Genomic DNA, 16855 nt, shown 5'->3' on the forward strand with positions numbered 1-16855 from the left:
CAGAAAAGCACCACATAAGAACTAGTTCATTTGCCCTTTTATTTCCTTTTACTCCATAATGTGCTGATATCTATGAAAAGGTAACTATAAGCCCATCATACTGATTCTGCATAGCGACTGCTGAATCTCTGTTAGAGTGTCTGGTCTGCTGTCTGATTAACTGCAGTGTTACTGTACCTGCAACACTGCTGCTGGGTTGTTTAAAATGCACCTGTGTAAAGCCTTAAACCCTAGATGTAGGTAAACTTTAGGAGAGATGTTTTTCCTCATTAGCACCAGGATAAGATGAACCTTCAATAGAAAAAAATGATTTAACCCTGAAAATGATGGACCGCCTGCATCATCAAACTTTATGGCAGTGAAGATACTGTATCCTCAGGCAGAAAAATCATGTGTTTGAACACTAGATGGCAGCACGGGTCAAAAATATGTTTCTTATGAAAACTGACACACTATAAATACACCAGAAACTATTCTTGTGAAGGGTAAGAATATCAGATGTAGACTGAGAGCATTATTGTACAACGGACTGACTCAAGAAAAATAAAAACATTATTCACTGAGTGTTGCCACAGTTTCATCATAGTCCGGAATAAATCACTTAAAAAACAGAAAGTCAGTGGGCAAGTACTAGAACTAAGAACATTTCCTCTATGGTTACACACTTTATACTGTGTAGAAACCTACACTGAAAAGTGGATGCGTGTTGTCATATTTTACCGCTTTTTTGTAATTTGATGGCAGTGACACATCTCAATGACGCTGGGCCAGGTTTCCCACTGCGTTCCCTCTTCTTTTAACAGCGGTTCTTTTTGGGAATTGCTGAACTTGTGGGAGAGGAATGTTATCCGATTATTGATTAATGTACTTTATATCAGTATTGGTATATATTCTTCTTTCTGCATCTGTGGCTTATTTTAGATGCAAATATTATAGCTTCCAGTTGCTCAACAGTGTTAGATATTCTTTTTTAATGATGCTCCAAATGTTGTCACCTGGTGAAAGGTCTGGACGGCAGGCAGGTCTGTTCATCACCAGGACTCTTCTACTGTGTCGCCATGCTGTTGTAATCAGTAAGTGATTTAGCACGGACTTTCTGAAATATGCAAGGCCTGTTCTGAAAAACACACTGCCGGGACGGCAGCATATGTTGCTGTAAAAACTCTATAAGCCTGTCAGTACTGATGGGAACTTTCCAGATGTTTAAACTGAGAATTCCATAGACACCGATTCAACTCAATACAGCTAATCTTTTTGCATATAATAATTTTTGGGGATCCCTAAAGAAGTCTTACTTTGATCCAAAGGAAAAGCAGCTGTGTTTTAATCCTACTTTAAACAGTTTTTGTTCATGGGGGTTTCACTCATGAAGCATGGAAATGATATGTAGGCATGAACCTCTTTGCATTTGTTACAGCTAAATTTCACAGTTCTGTTTTGTAACCGCAGCCTGAATTCACTACGACAAGCTTTATTTTCTCTCTCACCACAAGGTCATCCTGCATCATTAAACTGAAGGCCGCTGCAAATCTGGAAGATTGATTTTTTTTTATTTGTTATTTTTCCCTGCCCACTTGGTCTTCCTTAATAAATTCGCTGAGATGTTTCTCTTTTAACCTGCACATGACATGCTGAAATAGTAAATACATCAATACCTCCCCTGTAGAATGATGATGAGTGTATTCAGTTTGCTGGAGGAACAGGTCCACCACCTGATTCTTACAAATTTGCACTTTGAAAGCAATTCCTGATCACTGCTATGCTCATTATCCCATTATCTATTTTCTATCCAGTAAAATGATCAGATACTGGAGCTTTTGTGTTTCCTGACTTTTGTCACCCCTTTTAGCAAGATGAAATTGTTCAAAAGGACAGAAAAACCTTCGCTGTGCAAGATAATGATAAATGTGTTACTTCCTTTTGACCCACACTAAAACAATATAATACTACATCTGCCTTTTCTCTTGCATAATCACAAGAATTGTAATTTACATACATGCCCATCCTAATGTCTGTCATCTTAGCAGTACAAATAACCTGAAGCTGATATTTATTGGTCAAAACAACATTAGAGCTCCATTTTTTAGTCTTAAAATGTAAAAAACAAAAAAAAAAGAAAAAAAAAAGTATCATGATGTCAGCTCTTGTGCAGAGTGAAAATCTTTTGTTTTTGGTGATCAGACTTTTCAGCACCGCTCACTGCTTTTTATCCTCACTCTAACTCCTCTGAGCTGCAGGACTGAATCCTTTCTAACCAACATAAGCATTGACAAATCAGATCAGGGACATTTGGTAGCATTGGCTACCACTGAAATATGATTGGGCCTTGCTGGTGCCACAGTCAATAATTAGATCCAATAATATAATGTATATGATTCTGAAATGTGCCACTCTAAGAATTTAATGACTTTAGATACTTTAGATACTTTAAAAGCATTTTGATTGTACAACTATTAAGCTTCTTATGTAGAAATATAACATTTATTTTGGTAAAAAGTTGATATGCTTGAAAGTATTAATTCAGTGCTATAAAGTACTCCTTTTCCACAGTGATTTTATTTGTGAGTAAATATGCAGATGTCAGAGACACCAAGAAAACAATTCCAAACCTATTCTGAGCTGATATTTATTACTTTCCCTTAATTAACTGCTTTACATGACAATTTCTTTATTATTCATTCAGTAATAGATTAACAGTTACAGCACAGAGGAGCCATTTCTACTTGATTAATTTCAAAGATTTCAGAAAGGATGCACATTTTAATGTATGCTAAAAACTGCTGCAATGGAAATATGTGCAAATTAGATTAAATATTCTAGATGTGGCTAGTTAATCAATAAGACAGAGAAACTGCACCACTAAATCTTTATTTTTATTACATCCTTCTTCGTGTGCAAATTTAAGAAACAGGGTTACAGAGATGCTGTATGGCTAGATTTTACAATTGAAATAAAATGACAGAAGCTTCTATAAAGTAAAAGAAACAACATGTCAATCTCCAAGATATTTTTTTTAGCAGTCGTCTTGTAATTTCCACCACAATCAGAATTGAAATTTACATTAAAACTTGAGCCGACATCTCTCAGCTGACCTGGCTATAAAATTCGCAGTGCTTCCATACAACATCTGCCTTTTACAGCTGTCTAGCTGAGACTGTAAACAAGTTGTGATTTAGTAGGCTGAATAAACAAAAAAGAGAGGCAGACGTGAATGACACAAGCATGAAGGAGAAAGCAGGTTTCTTCTCGTCTTCAGGTGAACCCTCGGTTAATCGTCTCCTCCACAGATGGCCTTCACACACTCACAGTGGTCGCCCGACAGATCTGACTGGAGGACACATCAACACAAGCAAAGAGTCAAGCATCCAAAAGCACATCCCACATTCGGTCTGGATCACTGCAGTTTTTTTTGTACCACACTTTTGTTCTGGTTTTTGTGTCAGTGAGATCAGTGAATGTGGGGTAATCTTTCATTGCAAGAACAGAAACTCCACCCACCTGCTGTTCAAACCTTCAAAGCAGAATAAATAAGCTTAAAGGAATGATCGTCTTAAAGACAGAGGAGCTAAAACAGCTTGTTTCAGGCAGAGGGTGAACTGAGGGGCCCAGTACAAGATATTATACTGGATTATTTTAATCTCTGAATCATGGCAAACTACTCTAGTACAGTCCAAAAAAGTAAAATATGTAGGTGAAACGGACAAAATAGACCACCTTTAACTTCTTAACATGTGCCAGGGCGTCAGAAAAGTGTCAGGGTCCAATGTAACCACATGATGAATAAAAACCGTTTCAGAAGACTTTCAAATCAACTCTCTTGGACAAATTTCGGCTGTAGAGATTTTGTATTAATAGATGCATTTGCTATATAATTTCATATAAGGGGGCAATAATGACCCTGATTGGCCTGTCTCAAACTCTCTGTGTTTTCAGGGGCACAGCAGTTCATTAAAAAATGATAATACTTTTCTGCAGTGAAGCATGGTGGTGGAATCATCATGATATAGGACGACTTCTTTGCAGGAGGAACAGGGAAATATTAGGAAATGATGAATGCAACAAAATACAGAGAAGTGCAGCAGCTTGAGGCACTTCCTGGTGCCTCTCTGGTTCCAGGAGAAGATGAACTCAAATTTGACTGTCCTTAGGTGTTCTACAGAAACTCTGTAGAGTATGTCAAAGATAGTATATAGAGCTTGAGGGGATCTGACAGGAAGAAGGGGATCAACTGCCAAAATCTAGGTCAAGCTGGCAGTTGTTAAGTAGTTAAAAAAGTTAAAAACATATCTTCACTATTTAATTATGACCAGAATTGACAGCAAATGTATCCAGTAATATTAAAGTCACAGCGCAAAGTGTGAAAAAGATCAAAGGCTCTGATGCTTTCTCAGGAAACTGTGTAAAACTAGTATCTTTTTTTAAGTATCTGGGACAAGTCCAAGTAACACTTGGTGTGTCAGAACAAGCCTCAATTCCTCCAGGAACTCGTTCCAGGCCAAATCTTCTTCTGCTGTATTTTTTTTAACACATCAGAGAAATGACTGAGCCAAGGATTTTACCTAGTTACAACCTGCTTTTCCTCATGTCAGGTCTTGTGTTTTGGCCAAACAGTCTAATTTAATGTCATCATTTTTATAAATTTGCTTCAAGTTCTTTGAAATCTGGTGACAGATTTAATATGCATCTGAGAAAGCATCATAGTTATTGGGAGGCTCTGGGGGTCTGTTACGGCCTCTGGCCTCAGGTGGCCCCACCTTCCTCTATAGAAATCACAGTGTTCCAGGACTCACGGGGGATTGGCTGGCCCCGGACCTATGCCCGCCTCAACTACATGCAGATCAGAGTGTGCCTGACCACTCACACCATTGGCTGCTGCAGGAGCCTTGAACATGACGGACCAATTGACTGGCTGATTGTCTGCACCTGGGAGGATAAAAGGCTGATGATCCTTCACTCTATGGGGAACTGCTGCTCTGAAGTGAACATGCAGTGTCCTCCTCGTCTGCTTTGCATGTGAAGCTCGTGTGTTAAAAACCTGTTTGCTGTGTTGAGCCTGGTATACAGCTGACCCTAGTATTACTAGAGTCTTGTTTGATTTGAACTGTGTTTGTAATCTCTGATATTCAGCCGACCTTAGTTTTATAAGAGTTTTGTGTCCCGCCAGCCTACCTTAGTTAATCCTTAGTTTTATTCTTACCTGTTCTTTTATTGTGTATTAATTGTTTGCCCAGCGGTCTGTTGAACAGCCCTGTCGGTTTTCTGTTTAAAGTTTGTTATTAAAACCCTTCTTTACTCAGTTTTGTGTTCGGGGCTTGTGTATGTTACTTCTCCCCTGACGCCTAGCAGAGGGGGTCGTAACATAAGTGGGGGCTCGTCCGGGATTTGAACCCGGGACCTCTCGCACCCCCCTTTTTATTTATTTTTTTATTTTTTTTTTAAGTTGGAATCTTCTTTAATTCAATTGTGAAAACATTCACGTTTTCCCTGGACCCAGACACTTTAGCCGTGTGGGGCTGTTGCACAGTGCTAACCCATGGCTTCTCACTGCCAGTAAACGAGGCTTTATGAGTGAGCACGAACTCATCAGCGAGAACAGCAGCAGATGCGAGTGACGCCTAACCACTCACACCATTGGCTGCTGCAGGAGCCTTGAACATGACGGACCAATTGACTGGCTGATTGTCTGCACCTGGGAGGATAAAAGGCTGATGATCCTTCACTCTATGGGGAACTGCTGCTCTGAAGTGAACATGCAGTGTCCTCCTCGTCTGCTTTGCATGTGAAGCTCGTGTGTTAAAAACCTGTTTGCTGTGTTGAGCCTGGTATACAGCTGACCCTAGTTTTACTAGAGTCTTGTTTGATTTGAACTGTGTTTGTAACCTCTGATATTCAGCCGACCTTAGTTTTATAAGAGTTTTGTGTCCCGCCAGCCTACCTTAGTTAATCCTTAGTTTTATTCTTACCTGTTCTTTTATTGTGTATTAATTGTTTGCCCAGCGGTCTGTTGAACAGCCCTGTCGGTTTTCTGTTTAAAGTTTGTTATTAAAACCCTTCTTTACTCAGTTTTGTGTTCGGGGCTTGTGTATGTTACTCCTCCCCTGACGCCTAGCAGAGGGGGTCGTAACAGGGTCCAGCGCCTTTCACTGAGGTCACTACATGTGTGGACTCACTCCCTGTCACATACATTGAGTCAGTTCGAGACACATGGGGTCTCATCCCTTGTATACGGGACTGGCTGAGCCCCAAAATTCCTCATGAGTCTTGGCAAATAATACAAAAGACACACCATACATAACCAATTTCTTTACAAATAGTTTTTATCCTCTGTTTTGAGATGCAAGCGCATCTGTTCACAACAGAAATAATATCAATGTATGCCTTTCATGCTTTATTTGTTTCATGAAGCAGTAAAGTTATATGAGCAATAGTGAAGCTTGCAAAGGAGGCAACGGGACTGCTTTAAGTTTGTGAAGATGTTTTACTTCTTACCCACAAAGTTTCTTCAGTTCTAAAAACAAACAGCAGCGTGTCCCAGGTATTTAACCCCCGAGAGAGGCATGTCGCCTATCGAGGTGGTTTGTGAAAAAAGGCCTGGGTCATTATCTTTGCTGGGGGTTAAGGGTCAAACCACTGTAAGACCTTGCTCCACCATATCAGGTGACCTTTTGAGGTCACCTTAGGCAAGGTGAAACTACACAGGAGAAACCCAACAACCAGTCCATAAAAGCATAGATGTAACATAAATGTAGATGAGCCATGTCAACAGGATGATGTAATCCTAAGATCCCTTTACAGACACTACACACTCACACCGTGCCTCAGGTGACCTCAATAGGTCACATGACAGGGCAGGGTAAGATATCACCGTGGTTTCGCCCATATGCCTGAATTATATTTGAGTGAGAAAGCTGAAAGCTTCCACACACCCTGATGTGAGAAATGTAACCATACGTGGGGTTGACAGAGCAAACAAATAATGTGATTGGCCTCCTCAACACCAGGCTTTACTAAGATTCCCTGCAGAAATCTAAATCAGGCCTTAACCCCAGTGATGGGATTGACCCGCGACCTTTTTCACACCTAGGCTCATGCAATGACCCACATGATCAATATCAATGGGTCGACGAGGACCTCTGAAGAGGACAACCTACACGAGGGGTTAAATACCTGGGACTCGCCACCTTTTGTTTGTACAACTGAAGAAGCCTCTTGGGTAAGAGATGAGACGTTTTCACATCGTAAAGAAGTCCAGCTGCTTTCTTTTTCAACCTCTTAAGACCTCCATGACCCGGATGACCTACACAGACAGATGTGAGCCACAGTTGGCTGCCCGTTCAGTCCTTGTGCTCTGGAGCATCTCCTGCTTTTTATGTGACTCCAACCAGAAAATCAGAGAAGGATATTCATGATGCGTGCATGGCTTGTATCAAATAAAACGCAAACGGCTTCATGAAAACTTAAACGACTGCATAATTTACTGGCCTAGAAACATCAGCTGTCTTTATAGTTGCCTCTGATGATACAACATGTAGGTGGCGTCTCTTTTAATCTCCAATGAATTAAGAGGTCGCTCTTTCGCGGACTTTTGGAATCTGACGTGAAGAAATCTTGCGACACTTTCTGATTTCTCCAGTGATCCAGCAGATGAGTCATTTTGTGTCAGTACTGTCTTTGTGTGTCTCTGAGGGCCTCCAGACTCATTTAATTATTCAAAAATATTTGGCTTTGCAGATATCAGAGTGATTCTCCAAAGAAGCCCGAGCTGCCGTTACTGTACGTCAGTGAAATTAAACTTCAAAGTCTGATGACGTGTTAAACCTCAAAGAGTGAATTAACAGAGGCCAGTATGAGACGGATCAAGCTCAATCAAGTTTAGCTTCAGAGTGCATAGAAGTCCTCTGATCGTGCTTGAATTTATTATGAATTTATGTTGCTGCAAACTGTGGATCCCTAAGATGAGCTGTACTGGAGTGAACCCAGTCCAGCGTGGCTATGGTAGCATCAGGTGGCTTTATTCAGACTTCATTTGTTGAATCAACAGAATTCAGAGTAAAAAACTGAAAAAAGTGGCACTAAAAGTTAAAAATCCAGTTTCTCACCTGAATGGCAGAGAGCAGCGAGTGTTCGTAGAGTTTCTTGAACTCGGCTCTGATGTCCAGCAGGTCGATCTCAGACCGGCTCACCATGATCCGGTTCAGAGTGGACTCATCAGTTCCTCCACCCTGAAAACGAGATTCACTCAGTTAATTTACAAAATATATTAAAGCACAAGGTGGTAAATGAATCCAAAACTAATTATCCTTCTTTCTGTAACATTAGTTTGTGTATTTTATTTTTATTCTTTTTATCGTGTTTTACTGGTCCGGCCCATTTGAGATCATATTGTGTGTTTTCTACAAACCAAAAGGAGATTAACAGGCCTGTTTAAAGGGTGAGTGGCCATAAATGGCAAGGAGCTAAAAAAGATGATCAGAGGATGAACTGAGTGGCTGCGCGAGTGGTTTATGGTCAACATGCTGGTTGTGTTGTGCACCAGCTATCAAGTTACCACAACCCCATCACACCTTATACTGGTGCTTGAGGCATGGCGCACTCGAAACTTGAAATAAAGAACTCGAAATTAAGAGCGCTTGTACAACAGGAGAAGGACTCAAAACTGTTTTTCCACAAAGTCTCTGGAAAGCTGTTTAAGGATCAGGGAATCTCTGGACTCCTGTACAACCACGTATGTGTTCTGAACCCTGCCAGCACAAACTGAGAGAGCCACGAGAGGCCGAACTGACACCAAAGCGCAGCCGCTCCACGAGGGTGTAAGGTATGAAATGATTACTTTTAACTTATGCAATGTTACCCGGATAAACTCCAAGAATAAAAATGGAAATAAGCTGAACAGATCCACTTTAAATGCCCAATACTGTTTGGTTATAAAACCTTAACTGTTTGATAGTCTATTAGTCGCATATGCATACTTTTTATATGATCATTGATAAATCGGTACATGCACCAGATAGAATTAGTATGAAACTATAATGATTGCAGCACAAAACTTGTGTTGTAATTTAAATTAAATGACTGGATCAACAGAAACAGTATAATCACCTTCATGCTCTCATGCAGGAGTTCTGCAAAGTAACCTGGTACACTCTTCACACATTTCACTGGAAGAAGAATTAAAAGGTTTGAACAGAATTTAAAAAAAAGAACATTTTACAAATTATGCTGACCCCCCCCCCCCCCCCCCCCCAAAAAAAACCACACATACACATATTTTTAAAGAAAGACTAGAAAGAACGTCAAAGAGAGGACTACAAAGTATACTGGGAGAAAAAGTAAAATTAAACTCATAACACAAAAACTAAACAGAAAATGCTAAAATACTGACGTAACTGAGAGCTACCAAATGAATAAAAGGAGAATCGTTAGATTTAAAGCTGCTGCAACATTTTTCACTGTGTCCTAATGTATTTGGACACCACCATATTGAGTTTGTACACGAGTTTGTCCACATACCTTTAACTAACCACTAACCCTGACCCTGCAGATCAGCTTACCAACAGCCACGAGCAGGTTCTCCAGGTCTCCTGACATCTCCCCTTCAATGCTTTGCTGCAGGGTCTTTCCACTGATGTTCTTGTATTCAATCAGAGCTGCATAAAAAGAACCAAGTCGCTTTATTATTGTTTCTTACTGAGAAAAAGCCTTTACAAAACACACGATGTGACATACTTTGTCTCAGGTGAGGAATGCTTTTTTTGCAGAGGATTTCAATGAATTTAGCTTCATCAGTGCCCCACTTCTTCTCCCCGGCATTGTAAAGAGCCTGAGCAGAAATACAAACAAAGCTTTAAATACATACATGGCATAAAGAGAAGCATCGACAGCACGTATGACACACATGAAGAATACCCCACCTTGGCATCTTCTCTTGCCTTATTAACATCCACTGTGGTGCTCTCATCCCGCTTACCCTGAAAACGAGAACAAAAGCAAAATCAGTTTGAACCATTTCATCGTTCTTCTGTCTGAGTGATGACTTTTAGGTTCAGGGGACTTGTTTCTTTTAAATCTTCTGTTACTTTTATTTCATGGCTCACATATTTTGTTTACATATTTTGCTACGTTAGCTGTTTCAGATAGATTTGATATCCACGAATGAAGAATGGAGGAACTTAACAGAAAAATGGAGCAACGTTCAAGCCAAGCTGCTGAGTTCCAAGAAAAGAGAACTGATTACAAGGAGAAACTGCAGAACCGGAGCAGCAAGTCTGCAAAATGAATGACGGCGCACGAGCAAAGGAGACTTTATTTCTGTCCAAAATTGCTCCAAGCATGCTGTACAATGTGGATGACATCGTGGTGATTACTCATCGCGTAGGAAAGGAGGAGGAGAATCCTACGGGGCGAGTAAATCCAGTTTGTGAAACGAAAATGTAGAAATGAAGTCCGGACGCTTTCCAAAGACTGATGCAGGCAAACAAGATGGCAGATGTTTTACAGATGATTTGACTAAAGAAGACAAAGCGGCTGTGGAATTAATGAGATCATTAGAAGGGAGCAATATTTTCAAGGTCTTTATGGCTTCATACAAAATGTACAAATATTTGCATAGAGGGAAATGGAGCACATGCAGTCCTGTGAAAACCTGTTCCCATCGGAGCTAAGAGGAAATTAGAAGCTAGGTAGTGCTAATAAAAACCACTTGATTAATTTGTTATCAGCCAGTGCGAGCACCACCTCCTGCAAGCAGAAGTTTTGGCAGTTTGCTGGCCTTCAGCTTTCAGACAAATGCCACATTCTTCCCAAGGCTGGATGATTCAGCAATTTCACCCCTAGGTGTGACCGTGCAATGCTCACAGAGACTGAAGAACTACGTCTCAGACTCTACAGGACTACATCAGCATGTTAAATGTTAAAGTTCATGTCAGTACTATTTGGAAAAGACTTAAAAAGTATGGCACGTTTGGAAGGGTTGCCAGAAAAAAGTCTTTTCTGTCTAAAAGGAACATGGCGACACGGTTTAGGCTTGCAGAGCACCACCTGAACAAACCACAAGATTTCTGGAACGATGTCCTTTTGACGGACAAGACCAAAGTGCGGCTGCTTGTCCATAATCAATAAAGATTGATTGATAATGCACAGCACCACATCTGGAGAAAACCAAATCCAGCATGTGAGCACAAACACCTCATGCCAGCTGTTAAGAATGGTGGTGGATTTCTGATGATTTGAGCTTGTTTTGTGGTCCCTGAGTTCACCATGAGGTGAGGCCATCTGAAAGAACCACAGCACAGGATCCTCCAGCTTTGGAAAGGCAAAGAGGTTCCTGTGTTAAAGATGTGGCTCGCAGAGCTTACAAATACACTTCACCTTGAAAAAATAAGATATACCATGAATGGCAATGTGAAAGATTTTGAACTAATTTGGCGTCCTTTACTTGCACATCTTGGGAAAATGTAACTTTCTGGCAGTCAGGGGATTGGGGTCCAGGGTGGGTTTGGGTTTTTTGGGGGGTTTTTTTTCCCTAAGACATGTTGGGTTCACTTCAACGGACTTGAAGTCTTCTCTAGATGCCATTTAAATCATCGATTGGTGGATTTTTTGTTCTTCCGTTCTTCTGTTTATTTATTTATTACTTATTTAATTATTGGTTTGTTTTGTCTTGTTTTGTTTAGAGAAAAAGGGGGCATAAGGCCTATTAACCTGTAACAACTGTGATACTTGCTTCTAATAAAAGATAGATGATAAAAGTCACATAAATAATGACATTGTGGAATATGTCATGTGTTGCTTTATCTACTTAATTTTAAAAAGACCAGATGATTTAAAAAAATGTCTTATACATAAAACCCTCGAATTGCGTTCACTTCTCGTGTAATAACAAACCAGAGCCAGGAGGAGCAGCGCTTTGGAATAGTCTCCTGAAACTTCACTCTCCAGGGCAGCTGTCAACTGTTTTTTGGTTTCTGGGGAGGTAAGATACGATAGATGATGCTGATGTTAGAAAAACTATCACAAAACAGGATGCTTGTAATGTCTGTGGTAAATTATTTTTTCTGCTGTCCAGCATGGGTAAGGTATATTTTGTTCTTGTGACTAAAACATATTAGTTTTAATATAATTGCCCAAAAAAAGTATCAAATATAACTTTTACCTTTGAAATAGACGTCACTGAGAGCTTTAATTTGTTGATTAGATCTGGAGGCAAAGATTTCAATCAAGACTTTGTCTTTGGTTCCAGCTCCCTGCAACAACATGCAGTATTACTCAGTTACAGTGTATTCTTTACTCTTTAGTCTTACATATTAATCAATCAAGAAAGCAATTAATGAATTCCAGTACCAATAAGTCCAAAAGTTTTTAAAGAAGTAACAAGTACTTTTCACTGAAATTCTCAACATAAAGCACAAAGGGATGTGGGTGCAAACGAAGGAAACCAAAATAAACCTGCAAAACAGCAACTTTACAACATCTGACACAAAAAACACAAGTCACAGAAACTCAAGGAGGCGGGTGTATTATTGTCAGAGTCTACGATCAAGAGGTTTTATATCAATCTCAATGACAGCCTGAAGTCTTGAACTCATGGACACCACCAGATGCTGGATTTCCTCCTTTTTAATGCCCTACCAGGTCTTTACTGCAGCAACTTTCAGTTGCTGTTTGTTTGTGGGCCTCTCTGCCTGAAGTTTAGTCTAACAAGTGAAATGCTCAGTTGGGTTAAGATCAAGAATATTCCACTTCTTTGCTTTAAAAAACTCCTGGGTTGCTTTGGCTGTATGTTTTGGGCCATTGTCCATCTGTATTAGTCTCTGAACACCTCACAGTTCTTCTTCTGAGGCTGCTTTTGTCCTGTGTCACATCATCAACCTCTGTATTTACTTTCATGCCATCTTCTCTTTATGGTAGACTTGGATATCGATACGCTGACCTCCTGGAGAGTGTTGTTCACTTGGCTCAATGTTGTAAAGGGGTTTCTCTTCACCATGGAAATGATTCTGCGATCATCCACCACTGTTGTCTTCCATGGACATCCAGGCCCCTAAACAAAAGCTGAGAGTCTACACATTATGTCCATGTCCATTATATAACTATAATTGGAATATCTTTCATTAAACAGGTAAAAAAAAAAAAGAGAAAAAAAAGCAAAACTTGTGTCAGTGTCCAAATATATATGGACACAACTGTATTTGGATGATGAAACCGAGATAAACTGAAAAGAAAAGCATGGAGGAGTGAAACAGCTCATGATCAGAGCGTACCGTATCGTCTGTGAACCATGTTGGTGAAAATGTTGCACCTTTGAACGGGTCAGTGGTGTTTAGTAATGTCTGAAGTCTACAGGGTTGCACTCTCTGCTCAAATTCAAACAAACGCTGCAAAACTGATCCCACTGAGCTTCACAGTGCAAATGGATAATGACCCAGAGCGAAATGCAAAAGCAACCTGAGAGAAATGAGATACTCTTCAACGGCCAAGTCAGTCACCTGGTGCCAACTCAGTAGAGCAGAGGAATGCAGTTTATGGATGTGCATGGATTCTAGACTTCAGGTAGGTGTTTATTGCAAAGGATTTTAATCCAAGTATCAAAAACAATTCTTAATTTTAAAATTATGTTAGTTTGTCCAGTTATTTTTGAGCCCATCAAAATGTGCTTGATGGCTGCACTCAGCTAGAAAACAACTTCAAGGCAGAATTCATTGAGAAATGTCACCTTCATGGCCCGCATTACTTCATGGCAGTCGTACTCAGCAGGAGGAGTGATGAGCGCCACGAGCAGCTCCTCAAAGTCCCCGCTGGTGTCCCCTTTCAGGTCCTTCACTAATGTCTGGGAGTTAAACACAGCCCAGTGAGTTTTCAGACACTAGCACACATGATCCTGCAGCATTAAACCACACCTATGTAAATACACACAGATCTCCACCCTGTAAGCTAAACAGAGACTTATCTGGCTAAACACATAAACCATGATACTCACCTGTCATGTTAAAGATGAAAAAGGAACTATTTGTGTTTAACACAGAGGTACACACGCCATCAGGCAGACGGCGTTTATGTTATTATAAGAATGCAGAAGCTGGCTGATCTTTGCATTTCCAAACAACAGTGAGGTCCAATTTCTTTAAACCCTGCTGTTCTACAACTCTTTTCATTATCATTTACTTTATAAAAAGAACATTGACTTCAATGAACTATTTCTTAGCCTGTTCCTTCATAATAAGATACAGGTGCAGTCTTAATAAAGGAAACAGATTTGTTTTCGTACTCTGCTGGTGGCTTTTTCATAAGCTTTACAGATGAGCTGTCTCTGAGCGCTGCTTCTGGTGGTCAGAATCTCAATCACAATCTTCTCATTCGTGCCTGAGACATTACAAATGAAAAGCAAAGAGTCAGACTGATAAACACAATAAAAGGAACGCAGCGTGTTAACTATGCTAGCAACCTTCAGGTTTAATCTAATAATCACCTCAATTTGTAAAGTTTACTTTATCAAAAATGTATTGATAGTACTTTCAAATGATGGAAACATGACTGTGTGCATTTGTACCAAGTCCTTCAATGGCCTTTTTCAGAGCTGCAGCATCCTGATCTGCATCAAAGTTTGCTTTGGGCTTGATGGTTCCTCGCTCTCCACTCTGAAGAGCACAGATACATTCACCTGTCAGCATTTATTTTGCTCTCTTATGTAGTTTCTGTAATTGTAAGCCCTTCGGTGACACCTGACGTGAGGGTAAAGGGTTAGTTTGACCTACTTTTGCTGAGAAAGAGGAAGGAGCATCCACAAGGCTTTCCAAGTCATCCTGCAGAGCACGTTAAATAAGTCAAACCCTTACTGAAATAATAATAATGATGATGAAAAAAACACAGGACATGTCTTACCCATAAAGATCCCATGATGTCTGCAGATAATTTGTCTGCAAAAGAGCAACAGTACATTCACTGTCTTTATATGGTGTGACATTAAACATTGGCTTAAACATGAACATTTTATGTACAATGAGCTTATGCACTATTCTGAAAAATTCACCTATTAATCCATCAGTCCCTGAAAATGCAGGATATCTAAGTCTTTAATGTGGGGTGTTCTTATTTTCTCACGTTTGCTGCGATGTCTCAGTAAAGCACAAGATTGAAAATCATTGCCCTGTTGTCACATCTGGGCTTGTCTATATGAATATATGTTCTAAACAGAAAGCAAATAAACCCTTCAGTCTGTGATACTTCTTATTACTGGAGTCACACAGCTGCGAAAAAACTTTTACAAAAACTAAAGATTTACAGAGAAACAGCTCCAGCAGGATACTGAGCAAACTGATTATGATAAAGACTGGAAATGTAGATAAACTGTAAGACTAATAAGGAGTTCAGGAGAGAAGTAACCATCTCTAATCAACTCTAAATGAACAGTGTCTAACGTGCTGCAATGAAAGACGATAAATAAATGAGAAAAAGCTCACCTAGATTTCTCTCTGAACCGGAAATTTTACCTGCTGCACCTCCTGGTTACCTGGAAAAAACGACGAGCTACCTGAAAAGCAAACCGGCCACTCCCAATCTCTACCAGTGACTGCACAGTTTTACAGTCATTGGTCTCTACAGTCAGGTGATGCCTTCAGGGACTACTCGTACACGTTAGAGATCTGCAGCAGGAAGCCTTCTAAATAAACAAATAAACCATCTTTAATACTGAACCTAATAATTTGCCTAAATGATATCATGACTTTACAAAGTAAAATATAGAAAAAATAGTTTTAGTCTTTATCTGTTTGGTCAGATTTTTTGGTGAATTTGAAAACTCCCACAGTGGGAACTAGTTTTACCTATCCCCATTGGAGTAACTGGTTTAGCAGCACTGGGCTGTTTATTCATTAAACGTGGAGCATAAAAAAGAACACAGTAATAAAACTACAATGTTAAAAAGACACAGGAGGAAGCAGCAGCTGGTTTAAAGGGATCTTTACATCATGGAGGTCTTTTTCTTCTTTTATACTTTTTCTGTTTGAGCTTTTTAAAATCTGCAAAAATAATAAATTAGTATAAAAAACAATCAAACAAAATTACACAATTTGCTAGAAGCAGGAAGCAGAATAAGAAAGAAAGACATCTACAGAGTAGAGTACACTGTGAGATCTAACCCAGTGTTTTTGGTGAGTAGACGGGTCTTTGCCTCCCGTGTGCAGGGCGCTGTCATCAGGGTCCAGCTGGTGTTGAATTTGGAGAGTTGACAAAATAAATGAGAGGCTGCTGTTATTCTTATACAGCCGACCTCCTTCTCATACAAGTTATTTGGTGAAGTGTTTAAAAAAATTTAAAGGATATATTTTCCTTTTCAATTTCAAACTCTTTTAAAGTCACTCAAATAAATTTAATGACACTTCTACATGCTAAGACGAACATCAATAAAACTCACTTTATTAGTCTTTAAAAAGATGTCACAGCAGGTAATTGCTGCCATCTCTGTCCTTATTTTTCACAAACATACTGTTAAGGTGGTGGGTGCTCATAATGATGTCAGTGTATACACAAACACAAGTAAATCCCTATGAGCCAAAGGTTTGCCTTAACCCTCACCTCATACTAGGGCCTTTTTGTGCCACTTTCTGGTTTTAAATTCAAGCCATTTCCACTGTGTTCAGTGGAATATAACCAAACTTGCCAAAGGATTTTTTTTTTAATTTTAAAATTTCAGTGTGAATTTCTTAAATCAGCCTAAAATGGCTGAGCAGCAAAAAAACTTACACTCATTATCCTAGGGCCGTTTTCTGCCCCATTGACAACCATTATAAGCGCTATTCTTCATGCAAAAATTATTAGAACATAAATTAAGGCATTTCTTTATCTTTGCATGTCAATGTGG

General features: G+C 39.7%; 1 protein-coding gene across 1 annotated transcript; it reads right to left on the minus strand.

Annotated features, from left to right (window-relative positions):
• Nucleotides 1-2537: 2537 nt before the first annotated feature.
• anxa3a (annexin A3a) lies at nucleotides 2538-15649 on the minus strand. Its single transcript, XM_005451503.4, has 14 exons — nucleotides 15456-15649; nucleotides 14878-14912; nucleotides 14751-14798; nucleotides 14546-14633; nucleotides 14264-14358; nucleotides 13712-13825; nucleotides 12152-12242; nucleotides 11884-11963; nucleotides 9912-9968; nucleotides 9727-9820; nucleotides 9552-9647; nucleotides 9100-9158; nucleotides 8100-8222; nucleotides 2538-3328 (listed from the first exon to the last, which is right to left on the minus strand). The coding sequence occupies exons 2-14, from the start codon at nucleotides 14890-14892 to the stop codon at nucleotides 3269-3271; spliced, it is 1020 nt and encodes a 339-aa protein (XP_005451560.1). The 5' UTR covers nucleotides 14893-14912; nucleotides 15456-15649; the 3' UTR covers nucleotides 2538-3268.
• Between the last annotated feature and the right edge of the window lie 1206 nt (nucleotides 15650-16855).

Source organism: Oreochromis niloticus, linkage group LG12, assembly GCF_001858045.2.
Source record: "Oreochromis niloticus isolate F11D_XX linkage group LG12, O_niloticus_UMD_NMBU, whole genome shotgun sequence".
Taxonomy (NCBI): domain Eukaryota; kingdom Metazoa; phylum Chordata; class Actinopteri; order Cichliformes; family Cichlidae; genus Oreochromis; species Oreochromis niloticus.